This window comes from Typopeltis vanoorti, chromosome 11 (assembly GCF_054136105.1).
Source record: "Typopeltis vanoorti isolate ZY-2024b chromosome 11, IOZ_Tvanoo_1.0, whole genome shotgun sequence".
NCBI lineage: Eukaryota > Metazoa > Arthropoda > Arachnida > Uropygi > Thelyphonidae > Typopeltis > Typopeltis vanoorti.
The window spans coordinates 67,230,634-67,253,401 of record NC_143559.1 but is presented as its reverse complement, the minus strand read 5'-3'; the positions used below and the strand labels follow the sequence as shown (position 1 = coordinate 67,253,401).

The 22,768-nt window shown below is 36.7% G+C and overlaps 1 protein-coding gene across 3 annotated transcripts in view; it reads right to left on the bottom strand.

Moving 5' to 3' along the window:
• Nucleotides 1-22,768, bottom strand: part of LOC150101691 (sprouty-related, EVH1 domain-containing protein 2-like) — a 446,794-nt gene that overhangs the window by 180,811 nt on the left and 243,215 nt on the right. For all 3 annotated transcript variants that reach the window (XM_090400341.1, XM_090400340.1, XM_090400342.1), the window contains exon 2: nt 20,127-20,307. In XM_090400341.1, coding sequence (XP_090256467.1) covers nt 20,127-20,307 — 181 coding nt within the window. The remainder of the gene's footprint in view (nt 1-20,126; nt 20,308-22,768) is intronic.

Here is a 22,768-nt window from a genome sequence, read left to right as displayed (position 1 = left end):
TAACCTCGCCTAAAGTTATAGGCATTAGTGAGACTTGGATAACAGCTGATGATGTAGTTATAGGGATAGAATGCGAGAGGTTCAGGGAAGATAGATCTGAACATTGATTGGGGGGAGGGGCTATGAAATCACATGAGAAGAATAAAACTGAATTGACTGAGCTGTTGTGAGACAACTTCCTCAAGTAGCATGTGACAGAAGGAACTCGTGGTCAAAGAATGTTAGATCTGATTATAGTGTGTCAGACAAGGTTTCAGTTTAAGATATAACCATTCTATCTCCAGTTGGTGACAGTGATCATGCAGTTCTCACTTGGAAAGTGGCCAAGTTTATGAATGATTCATTCAGAAAAAGGTTACATGGTGAAATACAAAGCAGGAAATTATGACTACCTGAGGGGTATGCCGAGTTCTGTACCATGGTATCAGTTACTGGATGGGAAGGATATTGACAGTGCATGAGAAGTGTTAAAAAAAATTAAATGATGCGACATCAGATTGTGTCCTAGAGTTCAAAGAATAATAGAGCAGAAGTAAAATGGATGTGTAATCTCATTAAGCAAGAGATTTGAAAGAAAAAGATTATGTGAAAGAAATATCATGTGCATAAGGATGATGTGAGTTATGATAATTATAAGTAGAAAAGTCACAAGTGTTACATGGAAAGCTAAGTGAAAGTAAGAAAAAAAACTGGCTCTCCAAGTTAAAGACAACCCAAAAGAATTCTATCATTATGCTTCAAGTAAAAGAAAGAATGAATCTGAAAGAATAACTCTACAGAATGCAGATGGTATGCAGGGTGACTAATGCAGAAGTGATTGTTCAAATAATGAGCAGCCATTTTGCTAGTAAGCTATCAACTTGGTATAAGCAACATTGAGCTCACCACTACCTCTTCACAATATAAGAAAACTCATGTGAATGAAAAGGAAGTATTAGAGCTGTTGCATAAACTGAATAAGAATTCTGCAATACGAACTGATGAGATATCAGACAGGATGCTAGTTCAGCTGAAGTGGCTATTTCCTTATCCAGAGTATACAATTTGAGTCACAGAACAGGGAAGATTCCAGAGCAGAGAAGAGAATGTATGGTAATTGCATTGTATAAGGTTGATGGCACAAAGACCAACTTATCCAAACTATTGACCAATCAGCATCTCAGGAGTGGTGGTGAAGATTTTGGAAAATCTGGTTATGGCTTATAATCAGAAATGGGTTGAGTGAATCTTTAATTTGCAATCAACAGCATGAGTTTACCAAAGGAAGGTTGCTCATATTCTATAATATTATTACAACTGAGTTAAACAAGGGAATAGATACATTATGATACTTTTGGATTCTGCTAAGGCTTCTGACAGAATACAGCATGGAAGACTGTTTTATAAATTGGAGAATATGAAATTGGATTATAAACTATTCTCATGGATAAGAGGATGGCTGACTGACAGATATCAAAAAGTCATATATTGGGGTGTGTGAATTTGAAAGATTCAAGGCAATGAGTGGTGTGCCTCAAGGATCAATCTTTGTTCCATTGTTATTCAATCTATACATTAATAAGACTGGAAAGGATTTGACATGTGATATACAGTTATTTTCTTATGATGCAAAGACAGGTAGGGTAATTAGGAGTGTGCTGATATGCAGTACTTGCAGAATGATTTAAATAGGCTGGAATTGTGGGCATGTGAAAATGGCTGTCATTTAAATGTTAACAAATGTCAGGTTATGATACTGAATATCTAATCACACTTTGGTGTGTTTAGATATCCAATGTCTTATTAAATTGTGGAATTATGCTTGAAGAAACTGATGAGGCTAGGGATCTTGGAATTTTAGTAGACAGGAAGTTGAAGTTCAATGATCATATACAAAAATTGTCAATACAACTCAGAGAATAATGGCAATGCCAAAATGAAGCTTGACAAGTATAGATAAGGAAGTAATTTTGCCTCTTTCCAATCCAATGTCTTATTAAATTGTGGAATTATACTTGAAGAAACTGATGAGGCTAGGAATCTTGGAATTTTAGTAGACAGGAAGTTGAAGTTCAATGATCATATACAAAAATTGTCAATACAACTCAGAGAATAATAGCAATGCCGAAATGAAGCTTGACATGTAAAGATAAGGAAGTAATTTTGCCTCTTTACAAGGCCTTGATAAGACTTTACTACGACTATTGTACGCAAGTCTGGTCTCGTGGTTTCTGTGGTGATTCTGATACAGTGGAGAGAGAGAGAGTGCAAAGGTTAGATTGAGAATTTGTAGGCCACAGGCACTAGCAAACAGAAGAAAGAGCTGTAATATAATTGACACTTACAAATTTCTGAAAGAGTTATACAGAATTTCAGTAGATGGAATATTGCATTTTATGGAGGATGGGTAAAATACCAGAGGACATGCATGGAAGCTGAGAATGAATGCCTTCAATAAAGGGATTAGGGCTAGATTTTTCTCTCATAGCATAGTGCATAACTCTACTTAATAATAATAATAATAGAGAACACAGGATAGGGGGAGAGATACTGCTGATGATGATAGTCGATGAATTACAGCTAAAAAGAATGGGAGGTAGTCAGAAGGGTGACAATTCATATGAAGCAGTCTAGTGTGAGATTAAAGCCAGCAAAACAAAATATACAGTTAGTTGTTGCTACAGGCAAGGCAGTTCCATGGATAATCTGGAAGACATGCATCGGCAAATTAGTACAATGAGTACAAGTTGAGTGATTATTATGGGGGGACTTCAACTATGGAGATATAGACTGGAAGGAAGAAAGATCACATGGCAGGAAGGAAATGGAATTTATACACCTCCTAAGAGATAATTACTTCTGGCAGCATGTACTGGAGGGCACTAGAGGTGTGAGAGTATTGGACCTGATCAAAGGATCAGAAGAGCTATCCACAACTAAGGTGACCACATTGTCTCCAACTGGTGAAAGTGGTTATGTGGTCTTGACTTAGGAGATTGTACAACATGAGGAATATTCTTTCAAGAAGGGCATATGTGGAACTACAAGGTAGGTGATTATGACAAGCTTAGGAAGAAGCTTAAATCTGTACCATGGCATAAACACTGAAAGGTAAGGATGTTAGTAGTGCATGGGAGATAGTTAAGGAGCATCTAGAGAAAGCAATATTAAGTTGAATACCTGAAGTAAGGAGAGGTAATCAGGTAGGAGTTAGATGAATGAGTAATAGCATTAAGTATGAGCCGCAGAAGAAGAAAATGCTGTGAAGGGTACATAAAGAGAAAGGTAACCAGCATGGCGAGGAAGGCAAAATCAGATTGTGAGAAGAATCCAGCCAAGCAGGCCAAAGGAAATCACAAAGAGCTCTTTCATTCTATGGCAAGTAAGAGAAAGAATGACAATGGAAGATTAACCTTGATGAATGATGGTCACGAGGTGACAGAAGCAGATAAAAGAGTCAGGTTACTGAGTGACCACTCAAGGATATATCATCTTAGTGAGGTTACTTACTTTAACATACGTGACAGAAACTAATGAGGGAACAGAAGTGGATGAATTGAAGGTTCTTAGGATATTGCAGAATCTCAAAGTAAATACAGCTGTGGGATTAGATGGGATATCAGCTTGGGTTTTGTGAGAATGTGCAAAAGAACCTGTAATGCCTCTGACCAGACTCTTTAATTTAAGTCTCAGCTGTGGTAGAGTGCCAAAGGAGTGGAAAGAGGGCAAAATAATTCCCTTGTATAAGGGAGGTTCTAAGACTGCAGTAGCAAATTATAGACCAATCAATATCTTAGGCATGATGGTAAAAGTACTGGAAAATGCAGTTAAAAAGAGAATTCAAGAACTGATGATAAAAGTATGATACTATATGAGTGGCAACATGGCTTTGTGAAAGATCAGTCATGCCTTAGTATGAGGTTTATTTGAAAAGTTTGGTAAAAAAATAAGTTAAACACATTTTTTTGGAAAAAATCACCTTTATTTCTCAACATAGTCTCTGTCGAGGTCTACACATTTGGTCCAGCGAGTTTCCAATTTTTTCATCCCATCTAAAGAGTAGGATTTGTCAAATTGTGCAAAACATTCATGGACAGCCATGATAACATCCTCGTTCGAAGAAAATGTTTTCCCACAGAGCCAAATTTTTAAATTTGGGAACAAGCAGAAGTCATACAGGGCCAAGTCCGGAGAATACAGTGGATGTGGAACCAATTTGAACCTCAATTCGTGCAATTTTGCCATTGCGATGGCCAATGTGTGGGATGGTGCATTATCTTGATGAAAGAGCATTTTTTTATACATCAATCTTGGCCGTTTTTTCTTCAGTTCTTCATTTAAATTGTCCAACAATAATGCATAATAGACTCCTGTTATTGTCCTACCCTTTTCCAAATAGCTTATTATGATAATTCCTTGGGAATCATCAAAGTAAATACAGGTACTTTGATGATCCTAAAAAACAGTAGCCATCACCTTCCAGCTGACAAAATGGTCTTCGTTGTTTTTCGGTGCTCTTTCACTGGGCATTGTCCACTGTTTTGACTGCTGCCTGAACTCAGGTGTGTAGTGGTGGATCCAAGTTTAGTCTACAGTCACGAATCGATGCAAAAATCCTACGAATCATAATTAAACATCGCCAAACACTACATTGAAATGTCTTTTTGCATGCATTTTTGATCAACAGTCAATAATCGTGGCACCTATCGTGCACACATCTTTTTCATGTGCAATTTTTTGTTCAGGATGTTATACACCTGTTCAGTTAAGATGCCTACAATCTCAGCGATCTCGTGCACTTTCACTTGGTGGTCTTCCATAATGATACCATGAATTTTATCAATCATTTCCTTCGTAGTGATGACTTCAGTCAGGCATCCAGAGTGCGCTTCATCTTCGATGGACTTACAACCACGTTTAAACTCATTTATCCAAAAATAAATAGTCTTTTAATGCTGGTGCAGAGTCCCCATGAACTGCATCTAACTCGGTTTTGATCAGAGTGCACATCCACTTCTTCAAATAAAAGTGTTTTATCACTGCACGAAACTTATTTTTCTCCATTTTTATGAAAAATGCGAGCACGGTCATTTTAAATGTTTGCCAAATGAGAACTACGCATCATACGTGGCTAACAGTTTACAAGGAGTCATGAAAAAGATGATACATGCTGACACTGGTATGAATGAACGAATTGTGTCGCCACCCATTGGAAATTTACCAAACTTTTCAAACAACCCTCAAACAATTTACTAACTTTTTATAACAGAGTAACAGCAGAGTCGAATAAAGGAAATAGCTTCATGATGATTCTACTGGATTTTGCAAAGGCATTTGGCAGAATACCACATGGAACTCTGTTATGTAAATTAGAACAAATGGGGATGGATATGACACTGGTTAAGTGGATGGTGGAGTGGTTGCTGGACAGATATCAAAAAGTGGGATATGGAGGAGCAGAAACAAGGTGCTGAGGCCATTGCTGTTTAATTTGTAAATAAAGATATAGGAAATAACCTAAAAGGAAATATTCAGTTGTTTGCTGATGATGCAAAATTAGTTAGAGTAATAGTTAATCAAGGCGATGTGAACAGCTTGCAGACAATTTAAATAGGCGTTCAGTATGGGCAAAAAATAATGGTTATCAATTTAATGTGGAGAAATGTAAAGTTATGCATTTTGGGATAAATAAATTACAAGCAATGTATCACATTGATGGCAATGTATGTACTCCAGGAAAGAGATGAAGCTATAGATTTAGGAGTGGAGGTAGACAGAGAGTTAAAGTTTAGAAGACATACTGGTGAAGTTGCACATAAGATTAGTTGGTTATTGAAGAATACATTAACAAGTAGAGATAAGGAAATTGTTATTCCTCTTTGATATGTCCACATCTCGATTACTGTGCTCCAGTCTGGGCTACTGGGTTTCTTGCAGATGAAGAAGTGGTGGAGAAGATTCATAGATGAGCGATGCGCGTGCATGTGTGTGTTGCAGAAGAGGGCTTATAGGAGAAAAAGAGGAGGATATGATAGAAACATTTAAATTGCTTAAAGGGTTTTATAGGATTGATGCAGTGGAAATGTTTCAGCACTTGGCTGGAGCAGCCAGAACAAGGGATCACACCCTTAAAGTTGAATAAAGATGTTAGTAGGGGTGTAAGGACTATATTTTTTGCTTGAGGAGTTGTGAATGAGTGGAATGGGTTGCCAGAGTCAGTTATGAGTGCTTTAATGGACTCACAACTGACTTTATAGATTTTGTCAAATCATTTGACAGTACTGATAGAGATACTATGGATAATTATTAGAAGCTACGGTAATGTATAAAAAAAAGTAAAAGTTGTGTTATTGCATGGCAAATATCAGAATGGTACTGGTGTGACACAGGCTTATGAAATATCTGGACTACTTTTCAACATAGTCATTGATTGCATTAAGAAAAAAGTTACAGGTTGGTGTCACAGCTGGAAGATCAAAATTATGCAGACAACAGTTTTGATATCATCAAAGCATACCGATGTACAAAAAAAAAAAGAAGTTTGAAACACTGTAACAGCTGAAAGAGTTGGATTTAAATATGAATAAAACAAAAGTTCTTAAACTGAACAAAGAACAAATACCAGAAAGAAATTAAAACTAACCACCATGCAGCAGAAGTTAAATTTTACATACTTGGGTGCTAATGTTGACACTGAATGTGGAACTAGCAAGCATATAATACAAAGACTGACAGAAGGAAATACTGGTAGGAAGGCTAAATAATATATGAAAATCATCTAAGTATTATAATAAAACCAAAATAAAGATCTTCAACAGCAACGTCTATGCCACATTATTACAATGATTACAGACAAGGAAAGTGACAAGAAAAAAATGAAAATAGTGAAGGTAAATTAGTTTTCAGAACAAAGTGTTTTGTATAAAATACTAAATATCTTTTGTTCACAAGGTATAACAAATGATGAAGTATACAAATGAAAACTGAGCAAAAAAATATCACTTATGAAATAAAAGCTGTAGATGGAAATGGGATGGACATGTACTGAAAATAGACAGAATGAAGATTCTGTAGGTACCTCTGACATGGATCTCAGGAGGAAGAAGAAGAAGAAGAAAACCTAAATTAACTTGAAAGAGAATAACTTCAAATGAAAGAATGATAGCTGGGTGGAGAGCATCAGACTTAGACAAGACAGAAGTAACTGGAGAAGATGGACCTCTGTCTTATGTGCCATGGGGGGGTATGAAGAGGATAAGTATCTGAGTGTTTGCTGATGATGCAAAGTTAGGTGGAACAATAGTTAACAGAGATGAGAGAGAACCTGCAGGATGATTTCAACAGACCGACGTTTTGAGCAAAGGCTAACAGCTGTCAGTTTAATGTAGCAAAGTGGAATGAAAAGATTACGAAAGATGTGTACACCAACAACTGAAATGCAGGAAACTGAAAGTTATGGATTTACAAGTAAGGAGACTGTGATTAGGAGCTTTATTTATTTCATATGGGGTTCCCCACTCCCTTTCCTCTCCAGTTCTAAGGGATGGGATGAGCCCTCCTAATGAGAGATTTAGTATGTATTTTATGAATGTAGATCCTTGTGTGTGTTCACGGGACCTGTTTGCCTGTTCTGAGGAATGAAAAACCCAAGTTTCCAAGTGAAAAAATTCTCTACCTCCATATGAAACCGGCTAACTCACCTTTAGTCTAAAGAGACCAGATAAAGGTTCCTCATATGATGGACAGGAATCCAACCCACGTCTTTCCAACCAAAGGGCTTCATCTATACTGACTGAGCTACGGAGCAATTAGGAGCTGAAGTTTGGAGACCATATTGCAAAAGTGGCCAAAACAGCTTATTGGATTTCTAAGGCAGACCAGTCCTTTTGTAAGAATAGGTCTGCCTAGAAATATGCTAACTTTTTATAAAAAAAAGACAGCTGAGCTGATAAAGGAAATATCTATAGAGTAATACCACCAGATTTTGCAAAGGCATTAAATAGAATACCATGCAAAAGTGTTGCATAAAATGAATATGACACTGGTTATAAAGATAAGAGGATGACTGATGGAGAGGCATCAAAGAATGATATATGAAGAAATAGAATCCAGCTTAGCATTGTCAGCAATCATATGGATATTTTCCCTTAAATAATTTTCTATATCACTGATGCACAATTTAAATAGCAGCAGTCAAAGTACAAGGCATTATTGCACACTGTTAGTTGGCTGCTTCCTCCTGAATTCAATTTTTCTGTATACTATTCTTTAATGCCTTTCCACAAGCTACTTTCTTATCGCTGTAACCAGTTTCATATCAATATGTGATGTAGAAAGCTTGCAGGATGATTTAAATACATAAGCAAAGTATAATAGCTACCAGTTGAATGTTGCAAAGCATAAGGTTAAGTACTCTGGAAAGAAATGATTACAAGCTATGCTCTATACTGATGGAATTAAATTACAGGAAATTCATACAGCTAGGAATATGGGAGTGAACTGTGGATGGGCAGCTGAGAATTACAGGAAATACTGTAAAAGTACCCTTTTAAAAATAGCTCACCAGATTACTTGAATATTGAAGAATACACTGACAAACAGAGATATCAAGATAATAACATTTTTAAGGCTTTAACTTTGATACAGCCACACTGGACTACTGCACAGCTCGGGTCAAACAGTCCTTGGGAATGAAGTCCAAAAAATGATCCAGACACAAAGCAACCAAAGAAGTGAAAGGTCCATGTAATGCCCCACAAAGCTGATAGGCAGAAAAGAGAAGAGAAGGTATAAGAGAAACATAAGTTACCAAAGGAGTTTTATAGGACTGATTCAGAAAAATGTTTTTAACAGTACATGACAAGAAGAGAGAGAGAGCACGGCATTACCACTGGCAGCTGTGTAAGTCTGGTTAGCAATATGAGGACTAGGACTAAACTTTATGCTTGGAGGATGGTGAACAGGTGGAATGCTGAAGTGTCTGCCATAAGGATTTTGTCAATGAAGTTTAAAGCGACATACTATGGAATGAATAATGGTTATTGTGAACATTGTATAAGAATGTCTCTGGCCTCTGGGGGGGGGGGGGGTAATATAATAAACATCTGTTATTCATGTTAATCTTATATATATATATGTAGAAAGTTTTTTACCTTGGGTATATATTATGTTAAAGATACCAAGCAATTTTATAAGCTAGGTTTTTAATCCTTTTTCCCAAGTAAGCAAACAGACAAGTAAGTCAAGTTTGCAGTAGTGCAACACTAGGCAACTCTTTGTAAAGGTGGAGTAAGCTCTGATCACTTTCCTTAGAATTTTCCCTAATGCAAAGCACAATTTCCTTGCGGTTTCAACCTTTATTGAGGTCTCATCAGCGGGAGCCAGACCTAAAAAATGCCAAGGGTGAAGTAATACAGAGCTTATAAATTTACCTAAACAAGTTTCCATAAGGTGCTTTGACTTCATTAAATAAAAATCTCAGGATGAGAGTAACATGTAGAAAGTTTTTACCTTGGGTATATATTATGTTAAAGATATCAAGCAATTTTATAAGCTAGGTTTTTAATCCTTTTTCCCAAGTAAGCAAATGAGACCGCAATAAAGGTCGAAACCGGTCTGGATAGTGACCATTACCTTAATGCATAGCATCATACATCTCCGCAAATAAATTGTGCTTTGCATTAGGGAAAATTCTAAGGAAAGTGATCAGAGCTTACTACACCTTTACAACGAGTTGCCTAGTGTTGCACTACTTGCAGCCGCAAACTTGACTTACTTGTCTGTTTGCTTACTTGGGAAAAAGGATTAAAAACCTAGCTTATAAAATTGCTTGGTATCTTTAACAATAGCTCTTTAGTTTATGCTAATCTCTTAAATGGCAAATGTATAGCCATCAAATCTGGTATGATACCTTCTGATAATCCAACATAAAAAATGAGACAGTTTTTAATCATGTCTTTCTGCAGTAGGAGAGGGCTCTCTCTCTCTCTAAAGCAAGGAAAAATTTCTGCCCTACAATATAAATAACATGTTTTTAAAGGACAGAACCTCTACAGCCAGGCGCTGTAGATCATTCAGTCACTGATGACCTGGGTTCAAATCCCACTTTAGGAAGTGAAGAATCTTTATAGGGGCTTTTCAACTGAAAGCAAGTTAGTCAGTCTCATACAGAAAGTGGTAGGGTTTCACCTACCTGGAAACTGTGGTGGTTTTTTCATCTCACGAAACAGGCAAACTGGCCAGAAGAACACATGCAATTAAGACATGATACACTGGATTTGTAGCCTTAGTTGCTTTGGCTAAAAATCCAAAAAATCCCAACTAGCCTCTGTAGATAGGTTAGTTAGTAGTGGTACTACTTGATTGAAAACACCCGAGTTCAAATCCCATATGAGATGTTTATATTTATGGGTAGAATGGAGTAAATGTAGAATAATGTAGAATGGAGTATAGGTAGAATAAATAAATCTTTATAGATGGAATGGAGTATGTCTGAGGATCTTTCTCAGACATAGCAGAGTTAGCCAGTCTTGGGCATGGAGAACAGGGTTTTTCCTCCCGCAAGCAGGCAAACTGGCCCTGTGAACACATGCAGCTACAGCCATAGAATATACCAGGAGGCATGGAGCTAATCACTTTATCCTCAGGACAGATATGACTTATAAGGGCTTAAGATAGCTCTGTAACAAGCCAGTAGGCTTAACACATAGAAGGGAGAAGAAAATCTTTATAGGTAGAATGGAAGATGAGTTAGCCAGTCTTATATAGATTCAATAAGGTTTTTTCTTCTTGAAAACGTGGGGGTTTCATCTAACAAGATAGACAAGCTAGTCAGAATAATGAAACTGAAATATATAGAAGACTAGAGATAAAACTAATTAATCTATCATAGTTTTAATTAGCTTTCTGCAAGGCCAAGTTATGTGGCTATGACAAGCCATGTTGATTTTTCATTGGAAATCTAGATTTACGATATCTTTCCTCATAAGAGAAAGAAATATTCAACACGGGTGTGGAAAGCAGCCAGAACAAACAATATCTAACCAGACATGCTCACACATGGAGGTATCAGAATAGTTTATACCCATCTATAAGAACAATAATAAAACTGAATGCAAGAATTAAAAAAGAATTTCCCTATCAAGTGTTCCAAGTGATATTATACAAGCATACGTGAGAAGAGGTTAAGAAAAACTGTGGAAGAGAAACCAGGGAAGGAACAAAGCTGGTTTTCTTCTTCCCTAAGACAATCTTTCTATTTTATGACAGTCAAGAAATCAAGGGAGCATAAATAAGGATCTCCATTAAAGCTTGATCTTGAAAAATCATATAATGTGCCAAAATAAAAAAATTTAAAAAAATCTGTTCAAAATGTTACAGAATCTCTATATGACATTCACATGGATAATTATGGTGCAAATGAAACATTATACAGTGGTATCTCGCTAATCCGAACTAATAAAAACCGTGCTCGTTCGGATTAGTGAAAAGTTCGGATTAGCGAATTTCCCCCGAGAGAGACCGCAATAACTAGCGTTTGAGACAAAAATAATAAGATTCTAATTAAAATACATCAATTTAATTCTGTAAATAAATGAAGTAACTGATAGAAAAAAGCTACTGTAATGTAAAACTTAAAAAATAATACAGTACACAAGCTTATTTTAGTAAAAAATTTAGTTTGTATATATCTATATTGTTGAGGATTATGATTTAATAAAATTGCTTAGTTCAGTACATAACTTAATTTCCGTAAAAATATCACTTTCTTGTACACAACACACACAAAAAAAGTTTCACCCAATAACACACAAGAAAGTATTTTTATTAGCAATAGAATATTGTAGAAGTGGGTATCATTCTGCTTAGCCCATTCTTGCACACGTTAAAACTGTCAACTTGCCTCTTCATGTTTTATTTTATTTTTTTCTTCAAGTTCTTCATCGTCATCATCGTCTTCTAATTCATTCTGTAGCGTCAAATTTAAAATTTCAGCATCTGATTTGATTTCGAATTCACTTTTGGTTCTACCTGTGATCCATGCCGTAACATCTGTTTTTGAAATTTCAACATCTGGATTTTTATTTTTAACCAAATTATGCACGTTTTGAATTTCCTCTTTTTGTGTATCACCGTAGTTATCTTGGTAAATTCTAGAAGGTCACAGTTTTTAACAACAGCGGTGATTCATGCCGACAATACAGTACATACTATATTCTCCAGTATAACTGCACAATCCACAGTATGAAAAAAATACTGTACTGTAATAATAATAAAATAAATAATAATAGTTAAAATAATAATTATTAAATAAAATAGCACACAAAATAATAATACATAACTATTTTCTTTCAAATCGCAGTTTGGATTACTGGAGGGGTCGGACTAAAGAGGTTCGGATTAGCGAGATACCACTGTACAAGCAGAATCTATCTTATGCTTACTAAGTTTAACACGCGTGAATACGTAAATTATATAATCAATATCTTATGTTTAACTCAATATCTTATGTCCGCGCGGTTAGCCTAGTGGCTTTGCGCTTCGCAACCATATTCCTGGGGAAGGAGTGTCCTAGGTTCGATTCCCGTCTACGACGTGAGGAGCTTAAGGATCTTCCTCAGCCATAGCCAAGTTAGCCGGTCTTGGGCAGCAGGGTTTTTTCCGCCAGTTTATCTGGGGTTTTTCATCCCGCAAGCATGCAAACCGGCCCCGTGAACCCACAGGTTACAGTCATAAATACTTATGGCAAGGAAGGCAACGGGAAACCACCTTGCTCATAATCATCTCTCCCTAGAATGGTAGCATATAGCTACCCTCCCACGGCCGTATGGCAGATGGGAACCAGAAGAAGATGTTTAACTTGTAAGTCAGTTGTTAGAAATAAACAGATACTAAAAGATTATTTAGTATTTGATTATTTGATGCAAAATCAGGTGTAAGAATGTCATCGCTTATTATTCATCATCTATTTTTTTCACTTTATGAAGGAAAATGGAATTAAACTTGAGATCAAAATCTGATTCATAAGTTATAACATTTTTTATAGAAATTATTCAGTTTAGTTAGTATTGAAAGCTTGCAATGGAATTCTTGAAAAGTATAACATAATCTATAACATATCTCATAATCAGCAATACAAAACAAACTTCCAAGTATGAAAACAGGATGTAATATGAAAACTAACTACATTCTCAATGGTGAACTTATACAAGTGCAATATTTCATCTATTTAATTAGTAGAGATTTGGACACAACTTTTAGTTATTATGGCACATTAAATATTAAAAGAAAAAAATAAATGGAGCTGGTCTGATGAAAGGTCAGCTGAATTCATGTATACAGAATAAGAAAAATTAGCCAAAATACCAGACAAGCAGTATATTATTATTATGGGCAACTCCATGGAGTCCTTACACTCATCAAGGGAGGCCCCCAAAAATCGTTCCAAGCACTAATCAACATTCACACAGCGTCTATCATACTTTACATCAAACTCATTCACAGACATGGCACTTACTATGGCAGCCTATTCCACTCTCTAAGCAAAAAATCTAGTCCTGACAACTCTGCTAACTACACTCTTGCTCAGTTTCGAAGGATGGCCCCCTAGTTCCTTCATCACCAGACCTGTTATGAAAAATTTCCTCTGTATTAATCTTGTAAAAACCTTTCAGTAATTTGTATGTCTCAATCGCATCACTCCATTTTTGCCTGTCAACCAATTTCTGTAACCCACAAATCTTCAACCTGTCCTCATAAATAAGGTTCTTTTCATAGATCTGCTACCATCCTAGACATCCACCTCTGGATTCTCTCCATTTTCTACTCATCCTCAAGAAAACATTATAAGACATCTGTGCACAGTAATCAAGATGGGGTCTTACCAAGGCTCTCTAAAGAGGTATAATAACCTGCTTGTCTCTTCTCATCAGGGTTTTCTTCAGTAACCAAGCAATCTAATGAGCTGCTCAATGTGGTACACAACTGGTAATCTTTTCACCCCAAAATGCATAACCTCACATTTTTCCACTGACATCCATTCTCCTTTGTCCAGACTGCTAGTCTATAGAAATCATCCTGCAAAAATTTAACATCATCTTTATTAACTATTGTTCTACCCAGTTTTGAATCTTTGGCAAACCACTGAATAGTTCCTATATTGTTAATGTACAAATTAAACAGAAGTGGCCAAAGAACGTGATCCTATGGCATGACACCAGTCACAGACCTTCTACTGTACTCTACTCATCAGTAAACTACTGTCTTTTATCTTTCCATCTCTCTACCCTCTTATCCACTTTACCAACTTTATATCCATCCGCAGTGTGCTGCAATTTAATTGATTAGAATTCCATGCAGTAACTGGTCAAAAGCCTTTGCATAGTCCAGCAGTATCACTGTAAACCCATTACCTTGAACCAACTCAGTTGCCATTGTATTAAAACACATGAGCAAGTTACTGAGGCATGGTTGTCTCCTCCCTCCATATAGTATCGTCTATTAATTCCTGTATTTTGCTCTTGACTAACTTCCCCAGGACTATGACCCCCCCCCCCTGATATGCTGATCAATCAGTAATTTGCTATTTCAGTCTTGGGATGCCTTTTATGCAATGGAACAATTCCTCCTCCCCCCAGGACTAAATCAGAACTAAGACTTATATTAAACAATATGATCAAAGGCAACACCAATTCCTTAGTACCTTCTTATAAAACTTGAGCTGGTATACTGCCTAATCATATAGATGTATTCACAGCACATCAAGGTTCTGTAATACGCTATGCATCTCCAGTTCATTTACCTCAGTTTCCATATAAACTTATACCTCTCTTGTTAATGCAATATTATTTCATTTATTTCTTGTTAATGCAATATTTTGTCTCATTCAGTAACCTCCTTACAACTGACATTCATTCAAGTTATTCTGCCACAAACATTCTTCTTTTTACCTGCAAATATTGAATAAAACTCTTGGATTATCTTTGGCCTATAATGCTAATTTTCTTTCATACTCTGCATTTGTCATTCTTACCATACTGGTTAGCCTTCTAGCCTGTGCTTTGTACTGCTCTTGTGTCTGCTGGGTTACTGTTCTCCTTGAATTACTGGACTCTATATATATATATAATATTCATCAAGGCTTGATTTGCTTCCTTAGTCTCTTAAGAAAAGGCTGATTATATTCCACTAATTCTAGCCCTACCCAAGGGCCTATGAGTTATGGAAATACTTCCTGAAAATGAAAGCTGTGCTGAACAAAGTGGCCTTTTGCAGCTGCCCAGTTTTTAATCCATCTAACTCAAGTGCCTTCTAGATGTTTTTTCAAATGTTGTTAGGGATGGCACCTAAAGCACCTATTATTATGGGAACAACTTTCATTTTCGATTTTCTTTCTTGACTACTTGTTAAAACCTAGTCTGTTACCTTCATATTGCTTACCAATTGTATCCCTGAAGATGCCAATAGCAAAAAATCAGTGAAACTAGTAGGATTATAAATAAATATCTACTCACTTGACTAATATTCCTAAAATGTGTTTTAGTTTCAAACTTTCATTTTCTTTTGCCAGATTCATTCAACTTTGATTTGCAAATCAGGATACTTTGTAATTTTTCATTTTCTTTGTCATCAATCCAACTATCTCCTGGTACTGATATTTCGATAAACTGAACACCCTTGTTTTCACTTTTTTCAACCACTGTGATATCGGTCGGGTGTATTACATTCCAAGCTTTTGTCAGTCTGGATTTTGAAATCCCAGAGTATTTTAGCTTTTTCATTCTCAAACACTTTCTGGTGAACTTTATGCTTCCAATAGTCTTTAGATACTTTAAACCCATACTTTTTACATAAATGCCAGTGGATTATCTTAGCTACGTTATCATGTCTTTTACGGTACTCAATTTGTGCGATTTTGCTGCATCCACTTATAATGTGCTCTACCGTTCCTTCCTTTTCTTTGCACAATCTACATTTACTGTCTTCTTGAATTTTTTGTATTTTTGCCTTCATAACATGGTTTTAATGGCCTGTTCTTGTGCTGCAAAAATTACCGATTCTGTTTCTTTCTTTCGTGCTCCATTTCTCAACCATTGCCAGGTCTAGTTGCTGTCAGTGCTGTCCTCTATGCTGTGAAGGTATTTTCCATGCAATGCCTTATTTTTCCATCTTTTGGTTCTCACTTTTACTTCGTTGGTTTTGTATTCCAATTTTGTCTCCATGAGTTTAAACAAACCTTCTTTCCTTACCTCAATTAGAAATTTTTCCGTTGTTTGCTGCAGGTAATCATTCAAATTTCGTTTTTCTTCTTCAATAACTTGCTTCACTTGTAATAATCCTCTACCACCTTTTTTGCGTGATAGATATATCCTTTCAATGTCACTGCGAGGATTGAGGGTATGGTGCATTGTCATTAATTTTAAAGTTTTTTGGTCTAAATCTTCCATCTCTAGCTTGATCCATTCAGCAATGCCTGCTGAATATCTCAAAACAGGTATGACCCAGGTATTAATTGCTTTTATCAAATTTCCAGCATTAAGCATTGACTTAAGGAGTTTTCTTAATCATCTTATGTATTCTGCTCTAGTTCTTTCTTTGATCTTATTGTGCAGAATTTGCGATGCTTCTAAAATTCCCAAATATTTGTAGCTGTCTTCGAATTTTATTGCCTTGATTATTTCACCATTGAGCAGCTCGATTTCGTTCAGATCTTCAAACTTTCCTCTTGTTATAATAAATTTAGTTTTGGACCTTTTTCTTTATCCTTTATGATCAAAAACATTTTCCCTGCTGTGAGCCACTCTTCTTTGCTTTTTTCTTCTAAAACATCATAAAATTGATTAGCAAGTCAATCGAAGGTGAATTAGCCGATCTCATATGGAGGTAGCAGAGATTTTTCTCCCCGAAATACGGGTTTTTCATCCCGCATACAGACAAATTGGCCCTTCAGAACACACGCAATTTATAGACAAAAATACCAGTTGTGATGGTGGGCGAGATGGCGTTGATGGAGATGATTCGTAGTAGAGGTTCGGTGTAGTGGTTGAGACAGTTGTAGGTGTCCTCCCGCGATGAGTCTTCGGAACTCCTTGGAGGTGTCCAAATAATAAATAATAATAATAATAAAGTCTTTCATGTAAGCCAGTTAGATATTTCAACCAGTAGCCATGTAATTCATCCTTCCCAGGTGTTGACCAATTTTTTATTTTTTTAGCTTGCTTTTGAACCATTTCAGTTGGTCCATTTTTCGTTCTTGAGATTCGTTCATAATTTGCTCAATCCACTTTGCCTTGTTATTGTGTCTCTTAGGGTTGTCCCATATGTTTTTCCAAAACTTAAGTGTATTTTCTTTGTCTCTGGTATTTATATTTATATTTTCTTTAAGGTAGATTCCTGCAGGAATCAATTTTCTTGTAAAACTGGTGCTGATTTGCACAAAACATCGAATTTTGCTTGTACTGTTCAATGCATGCACTGTATCTTCTTATTTTAGCTCCAACTGCAACTATTTTTTGCTTCACTTCCTCTAATACTTTATCAATAGGTCATGTCCCAGTATTATATCTTATGAGGATATTTCGGATTTTTTTGTTTTTCAGCTTCTTTTCCTTAAGGTTTTTCAAATTGCTCACGTCTGCTCTGAGTTTAAGAATTTTATCCTCCAGTCGATGCTTCCGTTTTGGTTCCTGAGCCTTACTGCTTTTGGGTTCACTAATCTTATATCCTAATTCAGATGTTACGATGTAGGCTATTGAGTACATAAGTTAATTCGTTTGCCCGATAGTTCCAGTAGGAATACCCCTTGCAACTTTATTGGCCTCTTGTAGGAGTTTCTTCGGTTTTTGTTGAGGTACTTGTCTCAATACTGGAAGCCTAACTCGTTCCTGGTTGCTGTTCATTTGCTCGATAATTTTCTTGTGAGTTCTTGTTCCTTATCTGATAGCTTTCTTTCAACTATTTGTATATTTTCAAAATTTTCAGCATTCTGCATATTGGAATCTGGTTCTGCTCCATTCATATTCTTGGTCACTTCAGGGTCAGTACAGTCTCCTTTTACAGCTTGAGGTTTCAGTGCTTCCAACTCAAGTTCACTAAATATCTTGCATTTGATAATCAAGCTATGTTGCTGCATCAGCCTTTCAAATGAAATTTGAAAGGCTGATGCAGCAACGCAGGTTTTTAGGTGTTTTTCAACACAGGAATTTAGGTGTCGTTCAAGCCAAAGTAGAAACATTCGTTTCTGAAATCCCCTAACTGATGGGTTTGAACTGTAAAAGCACTGCATGACTTGTCGATTTTCAGCCATGCTCCACTTTTTCCTAGTAATTACTTTCGAGTTCTGTGGATCTTGCTCCTGTAGCCCACTTGTCACTGGCTGTCCAGGAAGCTTAACATCCAGTGCGGTCCTTGGTAACCCGTGCGACGATCGATGCAGTATAGAGTTCTGATTTGTCTTCACCATTTTTAACTGGGGATGGGAAGGTGCATGAGATGAAAAAATAGGTAAATAGGACAGAATCACCCCTGTGGCAAGTGTCTAACTTGCGTCTCCCCAATCCAAAAATGACAAAAATTTTGAAAAATTTAAATAGAACAAGCTAAATTTTACTAAATGCAATATGTTAAATACTTACTATTAACCCAATCAAAATGAGTTGCAGTGTGTTGCAGAATTTGTGTGTCTAAAGCGGCATGTTGCCGAAATTTAAAAATACAATATAAAATAGCAGACTTTTATATCTATTTATTTATTTTTAACGTATATTATACGTTTTGCGCCCCAAACCTAGTTGCGTCCGTGGCAGGTGCCTCTTTTGCCAAGCCCTCTTTATGACACTGCTGCCGTCATACCATACTTTTCTCCTTTCAAATCATTTGTCCCAGTCAAAACAATCAACTCCTTCACTTTACTCTTTTGCATTCTAATAGCATCTCTAACATTGTTAATTTTGCATCCGGAAAGCACAATTTCGTCACTCTCTCACCAATATATCCTATCCCAAAGGCTTTAACAGGCCTTTTAACAGGCCCACAACCTTCCAAGCATGCCTGGATTTCGTAACCAAAGTACAAGGATAGGATGGTCACCCCTATGCCTCTGAATATTCCTGGCTGTATCCCTGTGTGTTCACGGGGCTGGTTTGCCTGCTTGCGGGATGAAAAACCCCAGATAAACTGGCGGAAAAAACCCTGCTGTCCATGCCCAAGACCGGCTAACTTGGCTATGGCTGAGGAAGATCCTTAAGCTCCTCACATTGGCGACAGGAATTGAACCTAGGACAATCCTTCCCCAGGCATATGGTTGCGAACCACAAAGCCACTAGGCTAACCGTGCAGACCTCACCAATATATGACAATATTAAATATAATATAAGACAGCATTCAACCTAATATAAGTCATGTACCTGAAACATTAGTATGGTTTCTATATATCAAATCCACACAAATGGCTGCACAATATATAGGAAATCTATGCCATGTGTGCAAAAAGAAGGAATAATGCTAAGTTTCTTGAAAAGCTGAAGATTGTAATATTTCAGGAAGGTGTAGTTCAGGTACTGGAAGTGAACAGTAATAGATGTAACTGCAATTTGGGTTTCTGTCAAAAATAAGATGTCTGGTCTGGAAGACTGCAAGTGATGGTGGGCATCATTTATGTTTTATGTTAATGCCATGAATGTAGTAAAATGAATGCAAAAATGAATTTTTAGTGAAAGAGATTCTGATATGGTTTGCATGTTGTGGCTCTGACATTTTTGATCAGATTTGTTTATGAGGGAGATTCATTTTCGTCACAGTGTCACTTATTGTTTGTGAGAGTCTTCACAGGTTTGATCACAGGGAGAGCTCGTTCCAAAGAAGAGAGGTAGATGGAGTAAAAGAGAAGAAAGAAGCTGATTTGGCAGGTTTGAAGCTAAAGTTGTTTGGAAACATTGTCATATTTCAATAAAATTAGAAAAATGGGATATCATCATATTAAGATACTCTAGTCATAGAATTTTTTTTAAGTGTTAAAAAATATAATTTATAATCAATGTAAATTTACTATACATCAGTATTAAATCAGTTCTATTTTATGAATTGTGTCCATGAGATACATAGCAATTACAAATGTTTTCTGTATGTCCAATTCACAGAAATCCACTTACCATTTGGTCAGCAATCCTTTTCCCATAAATGAGATATTCATGCCTTGTATCACCATCAGTTGGAATAGCTCTTTTACGAACAGATACATTACTTAAACCACCACCACCAACAGGAACCCATCCCCCTTTGGAATCATCTCTGGCCATGACCTGGGCTCGGACACGCACCAGGTAATTACCACTATGTAAGAAACATTAGAAAAGAAAATATACTTTCTGTCCTATTTTAAATTTAAGAAACATCTACTAGAATGCATAAAATTATAAAATATTCTTGAACTTCATAAAATATATGCTATTTATCTAATATAAAATGTGTTCTTAACAGATAAAAACAAAATATATTTAATCATTTGTGTAAACAGTCAGTATAAATAAGAATAAGTATAACATGAACATTATTTCATATTTCATGCCAATTAGATCTAAGGCATCACAGAAATTATAGAATTCTATGCTTTTACACACACACACACACACACACAATCTACCAATAATTGTCCCGACACTTTAGCAATTTACAATTGATACCGGCATGCGAACTCTAATATCGGGTATGTTCACCTTTGACTTTGATCACTGCCTGCACCCTTTGAGGGAAGCTTTCCACCAATGTGAGGCAGACATCCGGTGGAATTTGTCTCCATTCCTTCATCAAGGCAGCACTGAGCTCAGTGACAGATCGAGGATGTGCTGCTCTGGACCTCAATCGCTATTCTAATTCATCCAACAGGTGTTTCATGCGGTCGAGGTCAGGACTCTGCTCAAGCCAGGGGCAGTCATGAGGCATTGTTGTCTTGATAGTAACACAGGTCCATTCCATAAAAACTCCACAGTGTAGGCAGCACCTGATTATCCAGAATATCAAAGTACTGAGCTGCCTTCATGGAATAATGGACAATGACCAGTGGTCCCACTCCAAATCAGATGAATGCACCCCCACACCATTACTCTTCCACCACCAAACTTTAATGTGGGTATAACACAGTGGTAACAAGCATTCACCAGGCTGCCTCCACACCCTGCCATCAGACTGGATACAGGTGAACCTAGATTCGTTGCTCCAGAGTACCATTTTCCAGAATATCACAAGATGAGCCACCTTGTTTGTTGTTGTGATGTACAGCATCTGTGCTGCTGCTCTTCTGTGGAAACCTAGTAAATGGAGTTCTTTTTGTACTGTATTAGTGCTCACTATGATATTATCGGTGCTCTAGAACTCATCACAAATGGTCTGTACCAATTGTAGCCAGTTTTTGCATGCTACCCGTTTTAAAACACTTCTGTTCCTGCAGTGGTGATGCGAGAACGTCTCAAATTTGTTGATCACATTGCCAACCATTGATTTTGGATGTTCCAGTTGAGCAGCAATGGCACATATGGACATACCACTAATGTGAGAGCCCACGATGATACTTCTTTCGAAGTCAGATTTCACGTCATGTTGCCATACCACCTGTATTAAACTGCTATGATGAAATACTGCTTCCTACTATCTGTACACCGGTTTTTATCTTACAAACTTGAAATGTTCCATAACTTCAAATAACAGGGATGTCCAGACAATTATTGGTAGACAGATGAGAGAGTTGAGGGACCTACAGGCACATCAGTACCATGTATAGGATGAAGAAGAGGAATGAGATAGTAGTTTGTTGATGTTTTTCTGAAGTGTTGCAAGTTGTAGGTGTTTGGGAATATTTCCTGAAGAAGGCTGTTCCAGAGGACAGAGGTGGATGGTATAAAAGAGGATGAATAGAGGCAGGTTCAGTGTGTGTTTGCAGTTGCACAGTAAAGGGGGTGTTGGGCAGAATTGCAGCTCTTGTATTAACATGTTCCTGTAATCATATGAGTATATGATGAGTCAAGCGCAATGACATGTACAAGAAGAGCTCCTGATTGGGATAAGTTTTCTAGGAATAATTAAATATATATGCGTAATTGTTTGAGTAAGAGAGGCTATAAACGTTGCGCGCTAACGGTTTTATTAGTGTGGGGGATTTTTTTGCCAAAACTTAATTACGAAATCGTTATTATTAGACTTAGTAACCTTCAAAAAATGGCAGTGGCATTGTCATTCCATGACTTTAATTTAGATTTCAGTCGTTTCATTAAGTGTGAGGTCTTTTATATGTATTCTTTCAATTACATAAATGATTTGTGGATATTTAGTGAGGATGGAAGGAGGGTGTGTGCAAAGTGTGACCTGAACAAGGAATTGACGAATGCAAATATGAAATTGATGACAGAAAGTGTTAGTAGCGAAATTGTTGTGGGAAAAAATGAGTGCACATTTGAAAGAGAAATGAAAAATGTTAAAAAAATCAGTAAAAAAGAAAAAGAGTGATTTGAAAACCATAACGGATGTTAAAAGGGACTAAAGTGAAGTGAAAGTGGCAGAAGGAAACGAAATTGAGAGAACGAATGAAACTAGAAATGGCGTGACACAGAAATCGAAAGTAAAAAAAATCGAAAGAATGGATGATAGCGAAAAAAGAATGAATGATAGCGAAAGTTCAATGCCTGTTGGAGTGAAAGTACAGAAACAAAGAAAGATGAATGAGTGTGAAAATGGGAAGAAAGATAGCGAAAGTTGGACCGAAAGTACGGAAACAAAGAAGGATGAATGAGAGTGAAAGTGA